This window comes from Prinia subflava, chromosome Z (genome assembly GCF_021018805.1).
Source record: "Prinia subflava isolate CZ2003 ecotype Zambia chromosome Z, Cam_Psub_1.2, whole genome shotgun sequence".
Taxonomy (NCBI): domain Eukaryota; kingdom Metazoa; phylum Chordata; class Aves; order Passeriformes; family Cisticolidae; genus Prinia; species Prinia subflava.
In genome coordinates, this window is record NC_086283.1 from 26792047 (window position 1) to 26808195 (window position 16149).

The 16149-nt window shown below is 43.5% G+C and overlaps 1 protein-coding gene across 6 annotated transcripts in view; it reads left to right on the plus strand.

Annotated features, from left to right (window-relative positions):
* RASGRF2 (Ras protein specific guanine nucleotide releasing factor 2) overlaps positions 1-16149 on the plus strand; it is a 117306-nt gene that overhangs the window by 67410 nt on the left and 33747 nt on the right. For 4 of the 6 annotated variants that reach the window (XM_063422445.1, XM_063422447.1, XM_063422450.1 and 1 more), the window contains exons 16-17: positions 6023-6151; positions 7424-7513. In XM_063422445.1, coding sequence (XP_063278515.1) covers positions 6023-6151; positions 7424-7513 — 219 coding nt within the window. The remainder of the gene's footprint in view (positions 1-6022; positions 6152-7423; positions 7514-16149) is intronic. The other 2 variants (XM_063422446.1, XM_063422449.1) reach the window with 1 other exon arrangement.

Sequence of the window (16149 nt, forward strand, 5' to 3'; positions counted from 1 at the left end):
AAAATGTAGCGCAATTTTGGTTGCTAGTTCTATAATAACAAAAAATTAATGAGAGGAAATAAGAAAAGGATTACCTAATACAAAGTAAGACAAATGTGATTGAAAAGTTATGTCTGCTCCCTGCTGATGAATTAGGGGTGCCCTGATAATAAATTAGATGTTTCATTATGCTAAGGGATTGTTTTTACAGAATATTGCCTATTTTTTAACAAAAAATCCCTTTTCTACAGGCAAGTTATCTACCGTAGCATTCTAGGAATCTACCTATCAAGAGCAGGGGCTGGTGTCATCAGAATGATGTTGGGGTTTTAACCATGGGATGGTCAAAACCACCTGATCTACTGACACCTGATGGGATGCACCTTTCAGAGGGGAGAAAGGTTTCTAGCATGGGAACTAGGAGGACTCATTGATAGAGCTCTAAACTAATTTGGAAGCGGGAAGGGACAAAACCAGGCTGGGTAATGAGAGGCAGTGGGGTGATGCACCAGAACCTGAGGAACTGAGCACTTGTGGGAGGTGTTGGCTACAACAGACCACAGCTGAAATGTTTCTGTTCCAACACACACAGCATGAAGAACAAACAAGAGGAGCTTGAATCCTTGGCCCAGTCCCAGTGATTTGGCATAAGTGAAACCTTACTGGGATGGGTCCTGTGACTGAAGTGCCCTATTGAACAGTACAGATTCTTCAGGAAGTGCAGGGAGAGCAGATGAGGCAGAGGGAGGCATGCTGTGTAACACAAGGGTTAGAATGTAGAGAGGGCACAACTGAAAGGCTCTGGGTAAGGATCAAGGGGCAGTCAAATGATGCAATGTCTTTGTGGGAGTTATCAAGGAATCACTACTATAGATCTCCCAGCCCAGTCTGTTGCTTTTTTCCCAACCTGGAAATGAAACTAGAAATAATTTTAGTAAGGAGGTAGTAGAAAAGTGGATCTTTACTTGAAGGACTTCAGAGGCAGTTATGGAAAGATGTCCAAAAAAGCTGATCCCCGCAGGGGTGAGTACATTTTATGGGTGTTAAGAAGTCAGTATATTTGATAAAAAGCACCAGTTAGGAGAACAAATGGTGATGTAATTCTCTCCCAGGTTAAGTCCCTTCTCTGGAGTCTAAGATTACTGAAACACCTGGATGACAACAAGTACTGGGAGAGCTGACTGCTCTCCTTGATTTGTTGCTTGTTAACAGAGAGGGTTGCATGAATTACATTATTGTGTCTAGCTTTGCTACAGCAGCCAGAAAGTGATTGAGTTTAAAATCTCTGTTGCTAGGAGGAAATGCGCCGGAAAATTTTCACCCTTGAACATGAGTAAAGCAGACTTTAGGCTGCTCAGGGAAATAGTGATCAAAATCCCTGGGATAATTCTTCCAAAGGTGCTAGAGTCCATTAGTGTGGGTCACTTTTTAGATATCACCTCCTAAGGGCATAGGAAGAGGCAATTCCAAAATGAGACAGAAGGCTGGCTTGGCTGAGGAGGGATCTTGTTTTGAAGGTAAAGCAGAAAAGGGAGGTGTATGCCCAGCAGGAAAAAGTTGGGTAGAACATGGCAGGAACACAGAGATGGTGCACTGCAGGGAGAAAGTTTTTGCAGCCAAAGCTTAACTGGAGTTAAAACTTGCCAGAACTGTGGGGGATGATAAAAAGGGGGTTTTAAAATACATCTGCAAAAAACAGGGCAGAGATTACATTGTCCCATTCCAGAATGAGGGTGGTCACCTCACAAAGATGGAGTTTGACAAGACGGGGATATTTATTGTTTTCCTTACCTCTCTTCAGCGTGGGCTAAGGCAGACCTGAGCTGAATGACTGTGGCTTGAGAATGATAAACTCACAGTTAATCCTGAATTTGTAGGGATCTGCTGCACCAGCTCCAGCACTCACCAGCTCACTATTAATCTATGGGGCCTGATGGGATTCATCTGAGAATACTCAAAGAGCTGGCTGATGTCATTATGAAGCTTCTCTTGATATTTGAACAGTCTTGGGAATCTGGAGAGGTCCCAATTAAGTGGAAGCTGGTTAATGTTGTCACAATTTCCAAAAAGCACAGCAAGGGTGACACCGGAAACTGTAGGCCCTTCAGTCTCACTTCAGTGCCTGGTAAGGTCATGGAGAAAATTGTCCTGGGAAGTGTTGAAAAACACTTTGAGGCATTATGTTACTGAAAAATGTATAAAACCTCCCTAACACCAGTGCAGCATTAAGCAGCAGCCATTCTTCATTCAGCTGGAGGCATGAAGATCTATCTCCTCTGAAATATTGTGCATGCTGACCACAGAAAAGGCTTCTCTTCATAGGCTGTATCTAACATGCATGCTCACTAATTTTCCTGTAACAAACATATATATGATAATCATTTCCCCAAAGTCATCAGCATATATTCCTTCCCTTTTCACATGAGTTTGTCTCAGGGGTCTCTGCAGTGGTCTCTGGTGGTTGTCAGCCCTGAAGTGACACTTGAGCACCCCATGAGTTCGGTGTTACTTCTCCAAATCTGAAGCCAAGTTGGCACAAACAATGTAATTCTTTATTTTAGAGATGAAAGTATATTGTCCTGCTCCTCTTCTTGGTTGATGTTTAACACTATTCACATTATGCAGTTCAACAGCTCTCGGGGTTGATGTTCCCTGAGATTCCCCTCGGGGCGGCCGTTCCCCGAGGAGGTGAAATCTTCCCCCAGGGTTGCTGTTCCCTGGGTATTTTCCTGGGGTTGCTGTTCCCCAAGATAATAAGGTTTTCTGTCTTCTCGTTGCCCTGAGCGTTTCACACCAAAGGCAGAGACGACACTGTGAGTCCAGCAGCTCAAGTTATCAAGGTTGTTTATTTCATATTATCTAACAGTTCTTGTTCGGCTTTGCAAGGCGTCCCCAGCAAAGCAAGACACGCCGTTGGACTGGCGCTGGGCTGCTGCTGGACTGGGGCGGATCAGAGAGCCCCGTACCTTATGTACCGCACTCCCGACCCAACCACAGTCCAGGACGTATTTATTGTTTACAGAACATTACCAATACTAACTTGCTACGCTAACATGTCAGTTCTATTCTAAACCAATCTCTAAAGTCCAAATCAGCAAAAGATGGGGGATGAGAACAAGAACAAGGAAACTAGGGGCCACTCCCCAATTCCTCCATCTTGTCCTCTCAGCCCCGTATACTATGAATCCTAATCTCTATATTTATACTCTATAACAAACTACTATCTACTTCTAAATTCTTAGGATCTGTGATTCTTCCTTCATGTGAGCATTCACTTCCATGGATAGAAGCCAGAATCAGAGTCCTTCTGGGCTCTGTGGGAGGCTGGCTGACCCCCTTGTACAGATCCCAGACCCCCCTGTACAGCCCCCTGACCCTCCAGGGCTGTCAGAGGGATCTTCTGGACTCCAACAAACAGCCAGTGATTTTACAAAAAAATCATTGTCTTTTCCCTACCAGCTGAGCAAACAGGTATTCATCTGGCAACAATAGGTCAGCACAGCTTCACAAGGGGAAGGTCCTGCTGGTCACACCTGAGTTCCTTCTCTGACAGGGTGACACACCTGGCTGACCCAGGAGAGGCAGTAATATGGTCTTTTTGGACTTCATCAAAGCTTTTGATACCGTCTCTCCCAGGATCCATTTGGAGAAACTGTCCAGCCCACAGGTAGATAAAAACATCATGGGCAGTGGGCTCATGAAGTGGGCATAGAGGGTGGCAGTGACTCAGGTGACACCAGGCTGGCACCATTCACTGCTGGGGTTCCAGGGTTCTGTCCTCGGCGCTGTGCTCTTCAACATCATCATTAGCAGCCTGGACACAGGACTCTAAGGAGTACTAAGTAAGTTTGTTGATGGTACTAAATTGGGAGGAGCTCTCAAGTCCCTCGAAGGCAGAGAGGCCCTGCAGAGAGAGCTCAGCAAATGAGGGGTGGGAAATCACCAGCTGTGTTGGGTTTAACAAGGGATTCTGATGGGATGAGCACCCCTGGCTGTGTGGATGGACTGGGGAGCAAGGGGCTGGAGAGCAACTGTGGGATGGGACCTGGTCCATGTCCAGTTTGATCTGAGTCAGCGGTGGCCTGGAGCCAGGAGGGACATCCCTATCCTGGGAGGTACCAGGCCCAGCATTGCTTGCTGGTGTAGCCTCACCTTGAGTCCTGGTCACCATCACATCAGAAAGAGATAAAGCTGTTAGAGTGTGTCTGAAAGAGAGACAGGGGAATGGTAAAGGGTATGGAGGGGCTACACGAGGAGCAGCTGAGGGCACTTGGTGTGTTCAGCTGGAGCAGAGGAGCCTGAGGGCAGAGCTCAGCTGGGGCTGCAGCTTCATCCCGATGGACAGCTCTGATCTCTGCTCCCTGTGACAGGGGCAGGACCCAGGGAACGGCTGGAGCTGTGTCAGGGCAGTGTCAGGCTGGAGATCAGGGAAAGGTTCTTCCCCCAGAGGGTGCTGGGCACTGCCCAGGCTCCTCAGGGAATGGGCACAGCCCTGAGGTGCCAGAGCTCCAGGAGCATTTGGACACTGCTCCCAGGGATGCATGAGGGGATTGTAGGGACAGGGGTGGGACTCAGTGATCCTGGTGGGTCCCTTCCAGCTCAGGATATTCTGTGATCTTTGCTCATGCTTTAAGCTTTAAAAAAATACTGGTTAGCTGTTGTGCATAATCATGGATATTAAATATCCAGTGTGCTGGATGTTTTTACATTAATTGTATGACAGAGTATTTTTATATATATCTAAAATAAGAGTTTTTTCTATGTGAAGTTGAGCAAATTCTTCTTGTGCCCTACTTTAGCCACATTCAAACTGATGTGATGATAGCACAGCATATTCCAAAATACAAGCCGTGTCTTAAAATTAATTGCAGACAGATAACTGCTGTCTTAGCTGTAACATTTTTTCTACAGACTGTAAAGTGAACTGGTAAAGAGCAGGTTGTTCTGCTCAAGTGTAGTCAGTTAGCACTGTTGGAGAGTTATTCACTTTTCTCATTGTGATTTGTCAAACCTGGAAGCCTTACCTGGACAGCACGAGGAACATTTGTAAATGGCCAGAAGTCCATATAAATGCTAAACTGCTGTCAGTGCACTCTCCCACCCCTTTGGGGATCTCCTGCTGAACAGCTTGCTGTTGGTCTGGAGGAATTTGCAGGTAGAGAGCTCTGTCCTTCACTAGAGAGTCCTTTTGTTGCCCAGCTGCATGCAGCATGTTGATGAACATCAGTAAGTTTAAAAAGAAATCTCATAAAGGGAATGGAAATGGGTAGTCCTGGGTTGCTCTGATACTGCCAGAGTTCCAAAAAATCAGTTCTGGCTTACTTCAAGTCCAGTACAAGTGCACAAATTCTGTTTCCCAGGACATATTATTATGGTGACTGCTATTCTCTATGACTTTTGTCCATTTACAGGTTGGGATTTTCACTTTCTTTTCCTACTTTCAAAGTTTCTTGCTTTCAGAGCTTTTGTTTTACAAGGTTTTTGTTTATATTTAGCTTTATATACACAGTGCTTAGGCTGCAAGCAGAGCTGTCATTCACATCAAATGCAGAATGTATTTTATCAACTTGTTTTCCCTCATTTTGGAAGTGGTGTTTATCCCATTCCTTTTTTTTATTCTTCTGATAAAAGAGCTCTGCTGTGGACTAGGCTGCTCTCCAGTGCTGTTTGGCAATTTTATTGGACAGTTTTTGATTATACTTCATTATTCAGCAAGAATTATTTTCCCTAGATCATAGAAAACCTGTGAGTTCAAGTACCCTTATTATGTGTGCATGTCACTGCACATTCTCTTGATTGAAAGTGCAGTTTTATCCAACATACTTTAAAACTGACAACTTGCTGGTTTTCACCAAGTTCTTTATTTATGAGCTTTTGTGTCATTGGTGCAAGACTTTCCCACTCCTTTAACTCTATCCAGAGGATAATTATTGCTGACCTAATGGCAAAATCTCATGGCAAGTTACAGGAGCGGTACAGTTTGAAATAACTGTAAACCAAATTATGCATGATCATCAGTACTGACATGTATTCTCTTTTAAAGCAGCAGTTCTGGAATCTGTGTCAGTGGACAGGACCATTCCTGAGAGCACCTCAGTGGTGGACACTGCAGAGCTGTCCCCGTGCAGGTCCCCTTCAACACCACGTCACCTCCGCTACCGACAGCCAGGAGGTGAGACCTGATGAGTCCTGGCTCTGCCACTTGCTTCAAACAGAGTTTAATCACTGTACCTGTGATCTGTGCAGGACAGTAGAATGCAGTAATAGCGTTTGAATCGTAATGTCTGGTTTGCTTTTATTTGTCTTGTTTCTCAGGTGTTAAAAATAAAAAAGCCATTAAAATATGAATGTGCCTGTTAGATTTGAGCAGCAATAATGAGGAATGGAAGCATGTTGAGACTCTGGTATGATTCATTATTCTGAAATAGCTCAAGCAGGATGTGCCCAAGTTCAAGACTAATATTGAATCAGTCCTGTTCTCACAGAATTCTCAAGACTCTGACATATTTTTTTCAGCTGATGAGGGGACACATTTTGGGCACCATCTGTAATCATGAAACACACAACACCCATTGTTGTCAATGGGGAGTGACTGTGTCTGTTTCTTTGTCTAACACTGAACATTTACAGATGGTCTCACATTATTCATTCCAAAATTTGAAAAAGATGCTCAATTGAAGAGGAAAAAGAGAGCTGGGGCTCCTTAGATAGCTCTCACGTGGCTCTTTGAAATCATTAGCAGGGCTGTGAGCCGCATCCATGAAGACTTGGAATGGTGCCAGCTCCTGCAGGCCATGTTTCTGGGCAGGTGTTTCATACCTGGGACTAAAACAAAAGCAGAGCAGAGTCTTCTCATCTGGCTAATATGTTGCCAGGACACTTTAGATTTAAACCAATAGTAATTTTCTGTGATTGGGCACATTTCTGGCAAGAAAGCAATATTTGGGAGCTGAAAACTGTGGGCAGTGTCAAATTATCTGAGTCCTAGTTAGAGACAATGTGCACAGCACTCCCTGTAGAGAAAATAGGATAAAATCTGCAAAACTTAGCTCATCCTGGGCTGTGACTAGGGAAAATGTGAGAATCCAGTTATCAGAACACGGTGAATATGCTTAATTCTCTGACATATTTTTTTGTTTAGGTTAATTTTCTATGCCATTGTTTTTCTGTATCTCTTTTTTCCCCTCCCATTTGGTTAATGTCTTGTTCGTCACCTTGGCAATGTCTTAGATACTTTTTAAAAGCAACATTAATTATAAAGGTGTGGAAACATAAACCATAAATATGATTATGATACTTTTATTGTCTTTCACAGAAAATAATCTGACAGTGTTAATAAATACAATATTCCCCAAATTACAAACATTACTGAAGATTCTAAATCTGGTTGTTGGTTGATAAAAAGTTTGTAGAAGTTAATTTTTCCTGTCTTTCCCCTTTACAGTGCAGACTGCTGACAACAGCCTCTGCTCAGTGTCTCCTGCTTCTGCTTTTGCCATTGCCACAGCTGCAGCTGGGCACGGGAGCCCGCCAGGTGAGGGGGTGTGCTGTGCACAGACAGGTGACATACAGGTTCTAAAGAGGTGAACATTCCTCAGGGACAGACCTCTGTGTTCTTATGAGCAAATAAAGTCATAAGCTCAGACTTATGGATGGGCCTTGGAGCAACCTGGTCTAATGGAAGGTGTCCCTGCCCGTGGGAGGACTGGGACTGGGTATTTTTAAGGCCTTTTTCAAACCTATTGGTTGATTTCTTAATATTTCTAATCCAGCCTGTTGTGGGAAGATTAATATTTGACATGTATGTGATGTGCTAAGCATCCAGATAATATCTTTCTTGTTTGGATCTTTAGAAAATCCACTTACAATTTAAGATTTTATTTTTTAAAATGAGGTTTTCTATGTCTAAAGGTGGTATGCAGTTTTAATTATTGTGAGTGTATACTGTATAGTCCTTGGAAAGCAACTACTGATTGAAGGTATTTAGTGCAACATAAAATACTTGATTTAAGTTTTGAATGTGCTACTTATCTTTCTGTCTACCGTTTGACATATTAATATTTTCCACTAACAGGGTCCTCTCACAGGTCATGTTGTAAATAAACAACAATTTTTTTAAGGTCTCTAAAATCAATTTCCCTTTGGCTCAACATGCTTAAATCCACAGTTCATTTTGATATTGCGTGACAATGCACAATCCAGCCGTAAACTCACACTTGCCTCTTTTCCACTGAAATGTCAAGAAACTACTTTGAAGACCCCAGTCTCAAAATCACCCATGAAAATCTGTTTAAGACAGTATATAATCCCTATGGATCTCAGTGGATTTTGTATCCACTATGTCTAGAGCTCTGGTCATTGACTGATAGGTGAGAAGTCAGCAGGAGAAAACAATTTCTGCATGAGCATGGATCACTGCTTCGCTTAGTCTTGTGAACTTCTTATGGTCTTTAGATTACAAGACAGTGATGTCCAGTGTTAGAAACTATATCAGAGAATCATTTAGGCTGGAAAATCCTTCCCAGATCATCAGATCCCACCTGTACCTGATGTCCACAGCTTGTCCCTGGATCAGAGCACTGACTGCCATGTCCAGGCCTTCCTTGGACACCTCCAGGGGTGGGGACTCTAAACCTCCCTGGGCAGCCTCTTCCAAGCCCTGACCACCCCTTCCAAGGGGAAATTCCTGCTATGTCCAACTTGAGCCTCCCCTGGCCCAGCCTGAGGCCATTCCCTCTCCTCCTGTCCTTGTTCCCTGGGAGCAGATCCCGATCCCCCCCGGCTGCCCCCTCCTGTCAGGGAGTTGTGTAGAGCCAGAAGGTCCCTCCTGAGCCTCCTTTTCTCCAGGCTGAGCTCCCTCAGCTGCTCCTGGGGCTCCAGACCCTTCCCAGCATCGTTCCCTTCTCTGGACATGCTCCAGTCCCTCAGGGTCCTGCCTGAACTGAGGAGCCAGAGCTGGACACAGCCCTGGAGATGGAGCACAGGGGACAGTCACTGCCCTGGCCACACTATTCCTGATACAGCCCTGGTGCCATTGGCCTTCTTGGCCACCTGGGTCCCCCTGGCTCCTGTCCAGCTGCTGTCACCAGAACCCCAGGGCCTGTCCCAGGTTTCCAGCCCTGCTGCCCTAGCCAGGATTGCAGGACACTGTGGAGGCCAAGGTGCATGGCCTGGCACTTACCCTTGTTGACTCTCACAGCCATGGCCTTGGCCCATGGTCCAGCCTGTCCCAATCCCTCTGCAGAGCCCTCCTGCCCTCCAGCAGATCCACACTCCCACCCAGCTCGGTGTCACCCATGCAGCTACTGACAGAGCACTCGATCCCCTCGCCCAGGTCATCACCAAAGGTGCTGAACAGGACTGGCCCAACACTGCTCCCTACTCCCTGGGGACACTGCTGGTGACCAGCACCAGCTGGTCAGCACTGTCCCCACAGTCCCTGGGCCCAGCCACCAGCCAGTCCTTATCCCAGGGGAGATGCCCCTCTCCAGGTCCTGGGATGCAGCTTTTCCAGGAGATGCTGTGGGAGTCCAGGTGACACATCCACACCTTCCCCTCAGCTGCCAGATGGGTCACCTGGTCACAGGAAGAGATCAGGTTGGGCCTGCCTTTCCTAACCAGTGCTGGCTGGGTCTGGCTCGGTGCTTGTCCTGTATATGCTGTGTGATCACACTTTGTGATACAAACTTCTATTTAGCAATTTTTATTTGCATGATGAATATTCTCGGCCTTTGGAATCAGACTCTGCATGAAATCACTGACAAAATTTGCTATATGAATCAACCCAGTGCATTTACAGATTGTTTAGAAAGCAAAGTAAGGATGAAAAACACTGGGTTTTCCCGCTAGGAACTAATTCAATTTAAAAATACTGCTTTTGTATTGTTAAAATCACTGCTTTTCAATATTCATAATACTGAAGTATGAGAGAAAATACAGTCTTCAGTTATGCAGTCATTAGAAGGAACATTGAAGCTTTGGAATGTTAAAAGGGAAAAACAACCTTCCTAACATTTATACGTTCTTTTTCATGTTGCTGTTTAAGAGAGCTCTTCATTAAAGGTTGTTCTCCCAAGTGATGTAAAAAACAGAAGGCTGTGCAGCAGATTTGACAAGAAAATGTGTGATTTTGAGTCTCAGGAGGCTAAGTTGGAGTAATCCAGTGTCCATGTGTAATGAGTAGAATAACTGAAGGTTACAAACCAGACCTTACACCATGGAATCACCTGTTTTGTAACTTGGTGCAGTTATTAATGGTAGAAATAGTACTAAACTTGCAAAGTCATGAAGTTCAAATTTGGCTAAACCAAATTTTATTTATTTCCCGTGTTGTCATGATTGTGAGATTTTTTAAAAGAATGCCTTTCTTTTCTCCAGTGGTTTCTGGTGCCATTTGTTTTATAGGATGGATATGACCAGTCAGTGAATCAGTTCTGGGCAGTGAATGACATTGGTGGGGCTTTTTGTCATTCCTTGTCTTCCCTGCTGCAGACACTGCAACATGTGTCATTTACAGTACTCCTACGTGGAACATGAGTAGAGTGGCAGGTAAAATCCAGTGTGAATTAATACCAAGTGATGCACACGAGGCAAAACATTCTGAGTTCTTCACCTGAAAGGACTGGCTCAGGACTAAGGATTGGAACAGGTCATTTCCTGAGATGATCTTGGTGCTCAGCAGGAGCCAGAAAGCTAAAGAAAGCATCAAGAATTGTATGGAAAGGAACAGGGAAGACTATTACAGTACCACATACAAATGCAGAATTTGCACAAATGTTGAAGGGTATGTACAATCCTGATTGAGGTGAGTGCAGGCTGGAAAATGTTGAGAGACTGCAATCAAGGATGAGGTGAGGTATGAAATGACTTCTGTGCACATGAAATTTAGAGAAGAGAGGGCTGGAGAGTTGATCAGAATATTCTGTAAAAGGCTGGATACCAGGGACAGGTACTGGCAGTGGTGAGCACAGTGGCGTGGGTAAAAGATTGTGCTCTAAGACTCAGTGCTCTAAGAGGTCCTTGCCAACCCTATTAATTCTATAATTCTATGATTTTCTGCCTTTTCTGATGCAAGATGTAGGACACATGAGATGGTTTTCATGGGGCCAGGTTTCAGAATGAACAGGAGTTTGTGACTCTCTGTGCAATCAGTAGAAGCTCAGTGAGGTTTGCTGAGGGACACTCGAAAGGGAACAGACGCACCTGGGTTCCAGAGTGGAAAGTTACCTCTAAGCAGGGGTCACCTCAGGTTATAAGACTGGCAAAGTAGAACAGGACCAGCAGCTGAAATCAGTTGGAGGCTGTGGGGGAATATAGGAGGTAAAAGTCACCTGTGTGTCTTCTGTCCTCACTGTTTTCTGAAGTCTTCTGACCATTTTGTGTTTTGGTGTGGTTTTAAAAATTTTATGTATTAGTTTATTCAGTTATTTATTTTATTTTGGGAATCTTTGGGCTGGTTGTTTTCTTTTGTTTTCCTGGGGTATGAGGCCTTAGCTATTCTCCACTTCCCCTCTCCCAGTTCTGACTGGGATGCACTGAGACAAGCCAGGTCCCAGACTCACATCAAGGGCCTGCGTTCACACACTCTCTCAGAACCAGCCATGAAGGACACGCAGTTATCTTCTGTGGAGAGTTCTGGCCACAGCATTTCAGCATTGCAGTCCCCATGCAATGATAACTTTATAAACTGGTAAGTATGCAAAGCACTGGACAGCTCTCACGTGAAGTACATTGGCTTTACCTCTCTTTAGATAAGCACTCAGGGGAGCACTGCCTGTGGTGGTCGTGAACTGTGAATGAAACCTTTCTGTAAATCAGGATGGTTCAGGTTCTCATGCCTTTCAGCAAGTGTTTTTTAACTTACTGATTTTATTGCTATTATTTTCAAGCTGTGCAACTTTTCCTTTTGTTTAATTCATCTGCTTGGTTAAATATTAATCTCTACCTATCTTAAAGATATTTTTTTCTGTTCTGTTTGAGAAAACTTGCATCATAATTGTTTAACAGCATGATAAAAAGAAACATGAAGTGAAAGTACAGAAAGTTAAATAAGGCACCCCAGGTGCACAGATTGGGGCCTGCATGGATGATAATATTCACAGCAGGGATAAACAGAGTAGGTTTTGTCTTTTACATGGCATTTCTCTTCTGAGGGATGGCTTATGGCTTGCTGCAGCTTAAGTGCTCTGTCACCATTAACTGGCTTTTGCACACCTTATTCCTTTCCTAATTTATAAAAATAGTCTAGCAATACTAATACATTCTGACATAGGAATGGACTTCAGCAGTTTTTTCTGTCTCTATAAAACTGGTTCTTATTTTCTGCTTTAGTCAGTACCAAAATCCACAGAAAAGTTCTTTAAATCTGCTCCCACATCTGCCTTATGATAGGGAAAATTCCCTACAAAAGTTTGAATGTGAGTGGTCTCATCCTACCAAGTATCCTGCTAATCTCTTGTTTTAGGTTTGTCATGAATAGTCCTGGAGTAGAGCTGCAGCTGCAGGGAGCCCATCTCCTTAAGAGTGAATTCCTCCCCTCTCCAAGTCTGTCACACAGCCAGTGTCAAAACAAGCAGTGAGACTGGAAACGTGGGAGAGGAACCTCCTGCCAAAATATTCACCAATCATCTGCAGTCTTGCTGCAGAAATCCTACAGATGTTACAGCAGTTAAGCAACAGCAGTGTAATCTACATAGCACCCACACAAACTCTGGCACTAGATAAAAATAATTTACATGGAGAATGATTTCTTCCACCTGTGCCTTCTAGAACTTGTGAATTTCCCTGGTTTATTTTTGTACAATTCTTTGAAATATGGGATTTTTTTTTCACTCCCTAACTTTTTTATTTACATCTGTTCTGTGCAGAATCAGTGCACAGTGCCAGCATTAGTAAGATATCAAGTACTGATTTTTAAAGAAAAAAACCTTTTGGTGTCAATTTACCAAAACTGCTCTCTCTGCAGGCCCTCATACCTGTTAACACTCACAAAGTATGAAGGTGCTTTCTGTGATTTGAGGAGATTTGAATTTTACTTCAAATCTCTGAACACTTGTATGGATGGAGCCAAGTTAGCAAAATAATGCCATTTTTGTTAACAATTAATAAAGTAAGAAGTTCTTGCATAAGCATAGGAAACATAGAGATTTCTTCTCTCCTGAGAAAGTCAAACATAACTTGATGAAAAGTCGTTGATTACAAAATCAGTAATTTTATTTTGAAACAGTTCTACTGAACGTGAGCTTCAAGGAGATTGTTATGGGAAAAACTTGAATTCAAGATTTGAACTAATCTAGGGTATTTTTTCTTTAACATTTGTACATTTGATAGGTTAAAAGAACTTCGAGAAGGTTATGTCTTCCTCAGCTCAAGCTAGAGGGTAAAGATCTCCCCACAAGGACAAAATTATTGGACAAGAAGCAAATACTTGCACCCAAACAAACTATCTGTTCCCTAATGAACACAGCAGCTTTGTTTCAACAGCTCTGTCACACGATTTTAGGTGACACATTGTATTTCCAGCATGCCTCAAAGCTGCCTTCCTCCTCCTCCTCCTCCAGCCTGCCGACCACGCTGCAGAGAAGGGCCCATTTCTCACCAGAACAAGGCGACATTATGGGACAGGATGGGAGTGGGATGGGAGCTGTCGTTGGTAGGAGGGCCTGGCTTCCTCAGTACAAGCTTTTGTTTTTTAAAGCACATGTGAGAGGCAGAGGGTGAGCAAGATGCAGGGAAAAAAAGTCTTTGGGGGAGTATCTCTGACAAAAAATGATCTACACATAGGAAAATCTGCCCTGGGATAGGGAAGATAGAAGATTCTCTGTCTGAGAAGGACAGATAGTTTTAATTTCTCTAATTTTAGTGATTTAAAGGAACAATTAAAATGACAGCTTGAAGCTGCTACACAAAAATAAATTGCATATATACCCTTTCAATTAACTGACTGCACTCATCTTTAGTGCTAAATTACCTTTGGAATAAGTTACTTACTTCCTTCTCTTTTCACGAAGAAGAAATCTTAATCCAAATTGCCCTCATTTTGAGGCTGGAAAAACTGGTCTGACTGTTGACTAGACCATTTTTGGCATCCTCTGCTTTTGCATAGCTCTCAGAGTCTGCCTGCAGAAAAGCAACCAGACCTATCCAGCTGCAGCAGTTTCTCACTGAAGTCAGTGCAAAAACCTGCTCTGTTAATTTGCTGCAGGTGCTAAATGCAAGTGGTATCATCCTTCATAGCAATTCAATACACCTGGGCATTTAAAAGTCCCTCCTGGTGCTGCTGCCATGTGCTCCCACTGCCTGTTCTGCCCTTTGGATAAGGCCTTTATTACAACTTGTGGGTTCTGGATTGATTGACCTGCCTTTGTGTCACTATCTATGGAGGGATTGAGTTCCTTTTTGAATCTTAAAATTTATAGGAAAAGGTAGTTATAGGATGCACTCCACTGATTTTAGTGCATTAGCTACGTGCGTGACCTGTGCATTAGTGAAAGATGTACAAAGGGAAGTGTGTAATCCTTTTGCATTGTAAATGTCTGTTTTATTTTGGGGTGGCTATTACTGTATTCGTGATCACTGCCTGGGGTGAAACACTGTAGGTCCTTGTAATACTTTCTGGGATGCAGATCTGCCAAACCTCCATTTTAGAGCAGCTGAATGCAGTTGAAGATAAGCAGTGTGGAAATACTTTTGTGAAAGTATCAACTTCGGTAGCCATGGAATGAGCATGGAAAGTTCTCTCCTCAGAGGTGCTGTAGGAGTTTGTCATCTGTAACATAACCCAACCATAACAGCAATAGCAAATAGAAATGGACCTTTGTAAATTACAGCTGTGGTTTCCAGCATGACAAATCTCTAGAAAGCTATGTAAGCACTGAGGTTGAGCCAGATGAGTCCTGTGAGCTCTCAGTCTGACACACTTTAGCCCTGCTTGATTACTCTCTCAATATTGGAGGGATGAAAATTAGCTGGAAGTAGTAATTCACGTTTCATAAAGATCCACAGTGGGATCTTTCCATTCTGATAAATCAGGCACAGCTTGATTAAGGCTGTTTATTTTAAAGCATCAAAATATCATGAGAAAGTTTCACGAAAGTTTTCAGGGAGAGCTGCTTGGCTTATTTTGGGTTGTGACCAGAGGAGCTGTTCTGCAGTCATTTGAACAATGTGCCAGCTCCCAGTGCGACAATATTTTTGTTTTGTTTGTTCTGGCAGAAGCACTAATTGGAGTAATGGAATGACAGAGCTTGTGCCAAGTGATGGCAGAGAGCTCAGGCCCTGTGTTTGCTGGGAGGGGACACAGTGGCTGCTCCTGCTGCTGCCAGGTGCACTCAGCCTTCAGCTCAGTGATGTGACTTGGAGGGGCAGTGCAATGTGAGCAGACACTCCCAGCGGGATCCTGCTGGGCCCTGAGATGGAAAACTCTGTACAAACACACATGATGCTTTAAACAGATGCAGAATTTCCTTGGCTGCCACTGTCTTGCACACAGAGACATATATATAGTTCTGCTTTCAAGGGATCAGCTATCCTGTTCAGGGAGAATTTCCCTCATTCTGAACACAGGAATAGTAGAGTGGCATTAGACCATCATGTTTCCTGAGATGAAGATTCTGGTGTATGCAGCTGAGTTAGTATGGGATTTGGCAAAGATTAGAACTAAGTGAGGCTGGTAAGGGAGATATTTTCTTTTTTTTTCCATTGTGAGAGGACAGGCAGAGAGAGAGTTCCTTGCTGTGTTACGTGAAAGGCGAGCAAACAATACCTGATGTGATTTCAAGCTGGATTCTATGTGGCTGGGTAATCCAGTCCTGTGCTGTGCTAAATGCCTCAAATTGCATCAGTGGCTACATGCTGACCTTTGGAAAGGTGTATATTTCTTCCTGAATTTGTATACAAAGTATCCATGTCTGAAGCAAAACCAGAAAATGTGTGTCATTCTGTAGTTGATTTTCAGAGTGGTGCCATAAACGTTGCTGTTTGTAATAATAATTCTGCACTTCAGGAATTTTCTATAACATCTCTCTACTGGAAAACCTTTGTGGAACTTCATCCTTCTGACTCCAGACATAAAAGAAAATAATTTTTGTGATGATACTCCAAGTAAAGATTAAGATAGGACTTCATCTAAGCAGCTGGTAGAAGACTGTAATTTTATCTATTCTTCTCAGG